The sequence below is a fragment of the Silurus aristotelis genome (assembly GCF_946808225.1).
Source record: "Silurus aristotelis genome assembly, chromosome: 11".
NCBI classification, from domain to species: Eukaryota; Metazoa; Chordata; class Actinopteri; order Siluriformes; family Siluridae; genus Silurus; species Silurus aristotelis.
Genome location: NC_139584.1, coordinates 1,214,966 through 1,225,796, shown reverse-complemented (window position 1 = coordinate 1,225,796; position 10,831 = coordinate 1,214,966). Strand labels below are relative to the sequence as shown.

Genomic DNA, 10,831 nt, shown 5'->3' with positions numbered 1-10,831 from the left:
GAGTGTCTGGGTAAGTGAGTGAGTGGGTGAGTGAGTGATTGGGTGAGTGAGTGAGTGATTGGGTGAGTGAGTGAGTGATTGGGTGAGTGAGTGAGTGATTGGGTGAGTGTTTGGGTAAGTGAGTGAGTGAGTGATTGATTGGGTGAGTGAGTGAGTGATTGGGTGAGTGTCTGGGTGAGTGAGTGAGTGGGTGAGTGAGTGATTGGGTGAGTGAGTGAGTGAGTGATTGGGTGAGTGTCTGGGTAAGTGAGTGATTGGGTGAGTGTCTGGGTAAGTGAGTGAGTGGGTGAGTGAGTGAGTGATTGGGTGAGTGTCTGGGTAAGTGAGTGATTGGGTGAGTGAGTGAGTGATTGGGTGAGTGTCTGGGTAAGTGAGTGAGTGGGTGAGTGAGTGAGTGATTGGGTGAGTGTCTGGGTAAGTGAGTGATTGGGTGAGTGAGTGAGTGATTGGGTGAGTGAGTGAGTGATTGGGTTGAGTGTCTGGGTAAGTGAGTGAGTGAGTGATTGGGTGAGTGAGTGAGTGATTGGGTGAGTGTCTGGGTGAGTGAGTGAGTGGGTGAGTGAGTGAGTGGATGAGTGAGTGATTGGGTGAGTGAGTGAGTGAGTGATTGGGTGAGTGTCTGGGTAAGTGAGTGATTGGGTGAGTGTCTGGGTAAGTGAGTGAGTGGGTGAGTGAGTGAGTGATTGAGTGAGTGTCTGGGTAAGTGAGTGATTGGGTGAGTGAGTGAGTGATTGGGTGAGTGAGTGAGTGATTGGGTGAGTGTCTGGGTAAGTGAGTGAGTGGGTGAGTAAGTGAGTGATTGGGTGAGTGTCTGGGTAAGTGAGTGATTGGGTGAGTGAGTGAGTGATTGGGTGAGTGAGTGAGTGATTGGGTGAGTGAGTGAGTGATTGGGTGAGTGAGTGAGTGATTGGGTGAGTGAGTGAGTGATTGGGTGAGTGAGTGAGTGATTGGGTGAGTGTCTGGGTAAGTGAGTGAGTGGGTGAGTGAGTGAGTGATTGGGTGAGTGTCTGGGTAAGTGAGTGATTGGGTGAGTGAGTGAGTGATTGGGTGAGTGAGTGAGTGATTGGGTGAGTGTCTGGGTGAGTGAGTGATTGGGTGAGTGAGTGAGTGATTGGGTGAGTGAGTGAGTGATTGGGTGAGTGAGTGAGTGATTGGGTGAGTGAGTGAGTGATTGGGTGAGTGTCTGGGTAAGTGAGTGAGTGGGTGAGTGAGTGAGTGATTGGGTGAGTGTCTGGGTAAGTGAGTGATTGGGTGAGTGAGTGAGTGATTGGGTGAGTGTCTGGGTAAGTGAGTGATTGGGTGAGTGAGTGAGTGATTGGGTGAGTGTCTGGGTAAGTGAGTGATTGGGTGATTGGGTGAGTGAGTGAGTGATTGGGTGAGTGTCTGGGTGAGTGAGTGAGTGAGTGGGTGAGTGAGTGAGTGGATGATTGGGTGATTATGTGAGTGACTGCAGAGTATTCTAAAAAATAATAAAATAAAAATGGTTTGAAAACCAAATATAATGGATAAAACACGTCTATAAACTGCCATAAGAGTCGGATGCAGCAGGGAGCCGAAGGAGGCAGCATCCTGAGCAGAACTCTGTGTGGAGATGCTGAGAGAGGGAGTATTGTTCATGTATGTGTTTTGATCTTACAGGATAATTACACATTTGCTCAGCCTGGTATTCAAAAAAAAGTGAAGGCTCTGGAGGAGCTCATCAGCCGGATCGACGGTAAGACCGCCATCTTTCTCACTTCTTTAGAGGTGTTTCAACTAAATGATAAAGTGGTGATACTTCTGCATCAGAAATTAGCCTGAGGTGTAAAAAACATCCTGTAACTCAGCCATGAAGAGAAATTATGATTAGAATAAGACCAGCAGGGGGAGGAGCCATGAGACCAGGATAAAATGCAAGTAGCAGAAGTTAAGCGTTTTGAGACTAATGAGTAATAAAATTTGCATAAAAGTGAGATAAATAAAGAGAGATGACGCTAGCATAATCTGAGACTAGAGGAGAAAGTGTTTTAAGATTAGCATTGCAGAAAGTCATAGAACTAGCATCACTGTGAGCATTAGCATGCTAGCAATCCCAACTAGCACAAAAACAAAGAGTAGCATGGGGGAAAAGGTCAGTTAGTATGGGCAAAGGCACAACCAATAAATGATTTAGCTTAGCATGGAAAATGTCATAACTAGCATAAGATTGATATTAGCATGGGGGATGACATGACTAGTACAAGATTCATGACTAGCATAAGACTAAGATTAGCATGGAAATGTAATGACTAGATTGAGATTGCGATTAGCACGGGAAATTTCATAGCTAGCATTAGTTTGAGATTAGCATGAAAAATATTATGACTAGCATACGATTGCGTTTAGCATCGAAAATGTCATGACTAGCAAAAAAAAAAAAAAACTACGATCAGATTTGTAGCTTGGACGCTAGAATCCGACCTCGGAACCCCATGACCTCAGACAGGTATCGCGTGCAAAATAAAAACTACAACCCAGCTACACAATATGTCCAAAAGTATTAGGACACCTGAGCACAAATCTTAATAAAACCTCCAAACCACAAACCAATCATAGGCTCAGGTGTCCACAAACTTTTGATCGCAGCGTGTATTCGGCTTTAATTTATATATTTATTTCCTGATCAATTCCACACGTTCTTCATTAAAACCAGCGGCTGTGACGTGTGGAATCAGACGTGACTGTGGAAGGAAGTGCAGTGACATTTTAAAAAAGCTTTTTTACTTCACAATCACTTTAATGTGGTTTAAAAAAAGACACTAACATGTTATTACTGTATTTTTTTTCCCCACCAGTGGAAATAAAAGTGAACAGAATGAATCTTACGGTAGAAAAATAAAAGATTGTTCAGATCAGTTCAGAACATCGGATCTGCAGCAGTTAACCGATCCTGCAGAACAATTACGCACCGGTTTCTTCTCCTTCCCTCCATATTTGTGTGGCAAATAAGGTCACGTCCTGTCTTTCATATCTGCAGGAATAAAAAATATAAAGGGCTCATTATCACGTCTGAAACTTTGACAAAAGAGTCAAAAAGAGTTTTTTGCTTCAGTCAGCACTTTTGTTTTTCACCTTTTCTTTCCTTCTTTATTTATTTATTTATTTATTTATTTATTTATTTTTTTTTTTTTTGCGAGAACAAGCTGTTCCACAGTGTGAAGAAACTGAATGCTTTATGGATTTTGAGAGACACATGAATGTTCCTTTTGTTTCTATGCAACAAACACATGAATGTCCAGATGTTCCACTTTATTCTCATTGAAAAATCCTCCCTCATCACGAAGAACAGCTTTACAGACTCTCAGCATCTGGACTCTTCGTTTCTCCAAACATTCAGCTGAAATCTTCACTAGATGGAGGTTTTCTTCTTCATCTCAGAGCAGTACAGCAGGATTGAGGTGCGGTGACTGGGCAGGTGGGTTCATGATAAATATCACTCCAGACGTCTCTCTAAATAACACGTACAGAACTCAGACGTGCGCTTCGTCTCAGCGTCTCGTTGCACGGTGAAGTCGCTTCCGATGAGCCGCAGTCCAGACGAAACTGCACGGTGATGAAGTGTGGAATGAAGTCATGATGCTTCACTTTTACTTTCTGGAATCTTCACTGCTCCAAAACATCCCAAAACCATTAAATTTCCACCTTCATGTGCGAGTGTGTGGGTGAGGGAGTCTGATCACATCTTCTCTTCTGTTCTCCATCTCACACAAGTTCTTCTGCTAGACACACAAATCTCACGTTTAGACTCCACAGATCTCTCTCTCTCTCTCTCTCTCTCTCTCTCTCTGTGTCTCTCTCTCTGTCACTCTCTGCGTCTTTCTCTATCTCTCTCTCTCTCTCTGTCTCTCTGTCTTTTTCTTCCACTCTCCTGCTTAGTTTTTTTTGATGTACCAGTCTAAGCATCGAGCCATGAGACGAAACCAGATCAGAGGAAGAGTGTGTGTGTGTGTGCGCGCGCACGTGTGTGTGTGTATGTGTACACGTGTATACGTGTGTGTGGTTGTGTTTGTAATTGTGATCTGTTTAACGTCCATTTGTTTTGTCTCGAACCCAGAGGATGTGCATCTGCACTTCCAGAAGTTTGAGGTGGAGTACCTGCAGTTCGCCTTCCGCTGGATGAACAACCTTCTGATGAGGGAGCTGCCGCTGCGCTGCACAATCCGCGTGTGGGACACGTACCAGGTACACACACACACACACACACACACACACACTCTCTTTCTCTCTCTGGGAAAGGTCAGGGCTGCAAAAATCTCAAAGCAGCCACATAAATCTTCATATAACCACTTACAGTCGCTGCATAATTATTCAGGGCATTTTTTTCCCTTTATTTTATAAAGTGCCAAAAACTTCCGCTGTTTAAACACACTCAATGAAAATCTGAATTACTGGCACTCTCTAAGAGTCTTTCTTGTCTCTCACACACACACACACACACACACACACACACACACACACACACTTTTCATCGATGTTCTCAGCCACCATTGGTCAGACGGCCTGAACCTTCTGCTTGCTTTGTTCTGCAACTTAACCTAAAAGCTATTTTGAGGAAACATTTTTATTTTTGTGATTTACCAGTTGTTTATTTAATTGATTCATTTTCTTTGATTATTTTTATTATTATTATTATTATTTTCTTTCAATTTTATTTTCATTCAAATCTTTTATTTATTTTATTTATTTATTTTTCTCTTATGCTTGGAAAGTGCTTTGAGATGTAACTTTAAAGGTGCTGTATAAAACAAAGATGATGATAATAATTATAATTATATTATTAACATATTTGTACAGTATAAAATGGTAATACTCTTATTTTACTCTCATTTTTTGTATCAGAAAATTACGGCCTTTTGGCAAAAATATCCGTGTTTGCGCGCACACACACACACACTCGTGCACACACACTCGCGCACACACTCGCGCGCACACTCACAATGTGGCAGAACCTCATTAATGGCACCGCCGCTTCAGCGTACGATTTACAATCATGTTGTAATCAAACGAGACTGAAATCAAACAATTTGACCAGAAACTGTCACCAAAAAAACACTTAAAACATGATTATAAAAAAAATAAATAAATAAAAAGATTGAGGTCTATCAAAAAAAATACAATTTATGTAAACATGTGCCACAAATATTTCCATCCTTTTAGCTCTTCACCTGTAATGCCTGATGAGATGAGATTGGAGAATACATAGCAAGGAATCTGAAATCATTCCTCTACACAGAATCTGTACAGGTTCTTCAGACAGGAGACCAGAGTTTCCATGGCAGGAGCTTGACTTTGTGCTCAGTAAACCATTTTGTGTTGGTTTTGGATCATTGTTCTTGTGGAAGATCTCTATGCTGTATTGAACAGTTCCAGGCAGTCAGATGTTGGCGGTCCATGATGCCTTGAATCCTAGCAAAAGGTCGTGGTCCTCTTCAGTTCCTGACAATATTCGTTCTTGAGCAGCAAAAAAGCAGAAGATTGTAGATTATACGCACGAGTCTTAAAACAGCTCTGATGATGGAGGCTGAGGAACTCAGCAGGATTCCATGATTGATATTAATAAGCATTTGCTTTGATGTTGCAGAATTCCACAACACTGCAGTGAAGGTCGTTGTCTGGATCAAGCGAACAGATTGGTAGCAGGTTGTTATGCCGGTTTTCTCCGCCTCCAGTCTTTCAAGTGCTCGGAGCGAGAAAAACTCCGACATATAAACGTGTGTGGGCTGAACCTCGGCTGTCTTCTGGTTCTGATCTCGGCGCTCCGATTTGGAATTGTGCCTCGCCAAATATTTTGGTTCCCACGTGAACTTCTGCGGGTTTCTGGGAATCAACTGGAATCCAAAGCAAACTCCAAACACCATGAAGAACAAAATACTAACAATAGACTGTGAAGTTTTCATCAATTAAGAAAGAAAGAAAAATGAGTCAGATTAGTGTGTGCTTTTAGATTAGTCTCCACTCCATTCACTCCAAAATCTAGTGGAACATCTCGTTAAACACATATATATTTGTTTAACGAGATTTTGGAACATGGGGAACTTCCATGAGGAGAAAACATTTACAGAAGGAGTCTCCAGTGTCAGTAGACTGAGATAAAGCTTTCAGAGCACAAAGAGCATTACAGAGATTTATTAGATAGATAGAACTTTGTAGCGATTGTCCAGGCAGAGGAACCGAGCTGGGAAGGATGTGCTGCAAGTTAGAGCAGTAAAGGATGGAGAGGGAAATGTGTTGACTAGTGAGGAGAGTGTGTTGAGAAGATGGAGGGAGAATTTTGAGCAGCTGATGAACGAGGAAAATGAGATAAAGAGAAGGTTGGATGGTGTGGAGATGATGAAGCAGGAAGTGGATAGGATCAGTAAGAAGGAAGTGAGAGCAGCAATTAAGAGGATGAAGAGTGGAAAGTCGATTGGACCAGATGACATACCGGTAGAAGCATGGAGATGTTTAGAAGAGATGCAGTGGAGTTTTTAACCAGATTGTTTAACAAGATTTTGGAAGGGGAGAAGATGCCTGAGGAATGGAGAAGGAGTGTGCTGGTACTGATCTTTAAGAATAAGGGAGATGTGCAGACCTGCAGTAACTACAGGGGAATAAAGTTGATCAGTCACACCATGAAGTTATGGGAAAGAGTAGTGGAAGCCAGGCTGAGAGAAGAGGTGACCATCTGTGAGCAACAGTATGGTTTCATGCAGAGGAAGAGCACCATAGACGCCTTATTTGCTTTGAGGATGTTGATGGAGAAGTATAGAGAAGGTTAGAGGGAGCTGCATTGTGTGTTTGTGGATTTAGAGAAAGCATACGACAGGGTGTAGAGAGGAGTTGTGGTATTGTATGAGGAAGTCAGGTGTGTCAGAGAAGTATGTGAGGGTGGTGCAGGACATGTATGAGGACAGTGTGACAGCAGTGAAGTGTGCAGTAGGAACGACAGACTGGTTCAAGGTGGAGGTTGGACTGCATCAAGGATCAGCTCTGAGCCCTTTCCTGTTTGCAGTGGTGATGGACAGATGATGGATGAGGTTAGATCAGAGGTCAGGTCTCTAACACTCTGTCTCTCTCTTTCTCACACTGTCTCTCGTGCACGAGGTGTGGAGACAGGCGCAAGGCGAGAGAGACATGTGTGAGAGATGTGTGTGAGGTGTGAGAAATGTATGTGGTGTTGGAGGTCTACTCACTACTGCAATACTGTCTTACTGTAATAAACTCTCTAATGAGCTGCAGGACCAAATGTAGTAATGTAACTGTGTGTGTGTGTGTGTGTGTGTGTGTGTGTGTGTGTGTGTGTGTGTGTGTGTGTGTGTGTGTGTGTGTCTGCAGGCCGAGTCAGAGGGCTTCTCACACTTCCATCTGTACGTCTGTGCAGCTTTTCTCATCAAGTGGAGGAAGGAGATCCTCTCAATGATGGACTTCCAGGTAATAATCTACATGGATGGATGGATGAGTGAGTGAGTGAGTACATGGATGAATGGATGAGTGTAAGGATGAATGAGTAAATATATGGATGGATTAATGGATGGATTGATGGATGGATGAGCTGATAAATAGAAGAATGGATCAGTCAGTGGATGGATGGATGAGTGTGTGTGTGGATGGGTGTGCAGGTGTATATGATTGATTTAGTATGCACGTCTACACACACACACACACACACACACACACACACACACACACACACACACACACACACACACATTCCGGTTGTCACACCGTGTAAATGCAGTAATTTGGATTATTGAGAATCATAAACTCACCTGAACACCATCACTTTCTTCTGCTTTACTCAGGGGCTCCTGATGCTTCTACAGAACTTACCCACAATACACTGGGGCAACGAGGAGGTGGGGTTACTCCTGGCCGAAGCCTACAGACTCAAATACATGTTCGCCGACGCTCCTCGCCACTACAAGAGATGAGGATCTTCTCATCAGTCCCCCGGAGCCACTGACTCAATCAGGAGCACACCTTCATTCATTCCTTCCTTCCTTCCTGCCTCATTCCTTTCATCTTCTTTTAGTCTGGATGAGTTGGAATCCAGAAACCCAGGCTGGAAAAAAAAAGATCAAAAGTTCTCGCAACTGATCTCAAAAACTTCATCTCATCCTCAGGTTTTTTTTTAAATTAACCAGAGACAGAGGAGGGACATGGTGTGTGTGTGTGTGTGTGTGTGTGTGTGTGTGTGTGTGTGTGTGTGTGTGTGTGTGTGTGTGTGTGTGTGTGTGTGTGTGTGTGTGTGTGTGTGTGTGTGTGTGTGTGTGTGTGTGTGTGTGTGTGTGTGTTTTATTCTCTTTTAATGTCTGCTGTATTTATGAAACTAACACTGGACTGAAACAATCTCATGAAAGACACATCACCTAACTACACTGAGTGGCCAAAAGTATTGGGACACCTGACTTTTCCACCCATATGTGCTTCTTCACCAAACTGTTACCACAGTCGGAGGAACACGATTGTGTCGGACGTCTTTGCATGCAGGAGCATGAAATTTGTCCTTCACTTGATGTAGGAAACCCAAACCTGTTCCAGCATGACGATTCCCTCTGTACACTCAGCCAGCTCCATGAAGATCTACATTGGTTTGAAGATGTAAAAGCTCCAGCCCACCCCAGATGTCCTCAGATCACCTACATCAGTACCTGACTTTACTAACACTGAATATATCTTCAGAAATTCTCCACAAAATCTAGTAGAACAGAAAATTAAATGTTCAAAAAAAGAAGCACATATCAATCTTATGCTCAGGTGTCCACAAACTTTTGGTCATGGAGTGTATCTATTGAGCCTTGAATAAAGGAGTGGAACAGGACATTCAACGCTCTACAGGTTGATGTGATTCCACCTGAGTCCACAGAGTCGTTAACACTGGAGACTCCTTCCATGAGCACTAAAACTTCTTCTCACAGGAACCCGAAACAAACCCACTTCAAAAGTGCGTTCGTGTCCGCGTGATCTAGAAAACCGATTCGCCGATTTTCGACCAATCGGTGTGAAGGGCGCGCGGACGTGATGTTATTTATCATTAGCTACCAGTGGAACACGTTATGGCTTCTTTAATCGGAGCGCTGGCTTAATTCTTTAAAAAAAAAACAGGGTTTTAGCAGAACACGTCAGTAATCCTGCGAAACCGGTTGAGATCCAGCTGCTAGAACGTTTCCATTCCCAATCCGTAAAAACTAGATAACTTACACCTCATTTCCCACATCACGTCTTGTTGCTATAGCGACCGATTCGAAGGCGGAAGCGTGTCTGGTTAAAAACACGGACGCTCGGTTTTAAAAGGGACGTAAGGAAATAGATGAGATTTGGAGCGTCTGGATGTCCCACAAGAAAATCGAATGAAATTTTAATATTAATATCTGTATTGTAAAAGAGCCACACACCCCATACAGTCAGTAATGCAAGCTGCAGTGTGTGTGTGTGTGTGTGTGTGTGTGTGTGTGTGTGTGTGTGTGTGTGTGTGTGTGTGTGTGTGGGGACCGAGGAATTATTAACGCAGCACGAACACACTCCTGAAAACAAACTGACATGGAAATGTATTATTTTAAACACAGATGTGAGATCAGTTTCTTTAATCCAGAGCTTTATTTAGATGATCATTTGAGGGTCAGCAGGTTCCTCGGCCTTCTGCTTTTTTTTTCTTCCTAATTGTTTTATAATTGGGTGAACGCAATCCGAAACCCATTCACGAGTCTGATTATTAGATATTTTAAGGTGACACGAGTGTAAAACTGTAATATTTTGCTGTACAGATCCGACTCGAGCAATCGGTTTTCTAATCCGAATCCGACGCTTTTGCTCGTGGAGAGACGCATCTCCTCCGGCATACTTTAGAAATCGGAGCGAGCGGGGTACGCGGATACACTATGCGGTCAAAAGTATTTGGACACCCGACCTTTACCGCCCACATGTGCTTCTTCTCTGATTTTGGAGGCACACAATTGTATAAGCATGTTCTCAAAGATCTAACCTGTTCCTGAGCATCATTAAGATCTGCTTTATGTGGGTGGGAGTGGAAGATCTCCCGCTATAGATAAATGTGAATGCTGATACACCCCAGGCCTCCTCACCTCTAAAGAAAATCTAGTGGAACAACATCTCAGAAGACCGGAGATTTTTAATTATAACCGCAAATAGGAAGCACATCCTAATCGTATGGTCAGGTGTCCACAAACTTTTGGCCTTGACGTTTTCTGCTGATGTGTTTTATTGTGAAGTAAATCTAAAGCCATGCTGTATTTACGAGTTGATTTTCTTATTAAAGCGTATCTACAGAAGGAGCTCTGGAGCAGATCTTTAGGTGTTTTATGGCTTTTTTTTCCTGCTTGTACGCACAGAGGACTCGTGTTGATCTTCATCCTGCTCTCCAGATGCGATAGTTTAAACATGTTCATCTGCTCCGAATGATCTGACGATGTCTTGACGATGTGACAATCCCTAACCCGTGTGTGTTCGCTGATTTACTGACTGATCGCCTGAAACTGTCTTTTTTTTTTTGTCTTTTTTTTTTTTTTTTTTATAAAACACACTGTGATGTTTCTTGGTGATTTTTTTTATTTAAAGCTGTTATGCCTACAAATACATTGTGTGTGTGTGTGTGTGTGTGTGTGTGTGTGTGTGTGTGTGTGTGTGTGTGTGTGTGTTATTCAGTAATTACTGAATGCCTGATTTCTGTGTGTATGGGGGAGGGGGTGTTATGGCTCTATTGTTTACACAAATTAATGATGTAAACAAAGTCATTAGAGTTGCAAAGCCTATTTTCACGGGCTATTGAGTCTGGGCTCATCAGTGCACACTGTGTGTGTGTGTGTGTGTGTGTGTG

General features: G+C 42.8%; 1 protein-coding gene across 1 annotated transcript in view; it reads left to right on the top strand.

The window, feature by feature from the left end:
- tbc1d22b (TBC1 domain family, member 22B) overlaps positions 1 to 10,611 on the top strand; it is a 51,144-nt gene extending 40,533 nt beyond the window's left edge. Inside the window, 4 exon segments of the mRNA XM_083554992.1 lie at positions 1,639 to 1,714; positions 4,073 to 4,200; positions 7,333 to 7,428; positions 7,800 to 10,611. Of these exon segments, the coding sequence (XP_083411118.1) occupies positions 1,639 to 1,714; positions 4,073 to 4,200; positions 7,333 to 7,428; positions 7,800 to 7,928 (429 nt within the window). The 3' untranslated portion in view covers positions 7,929 to 10,611.
- Positions 10,612 to 10,831: the final 220 nt, after the last annotated feature.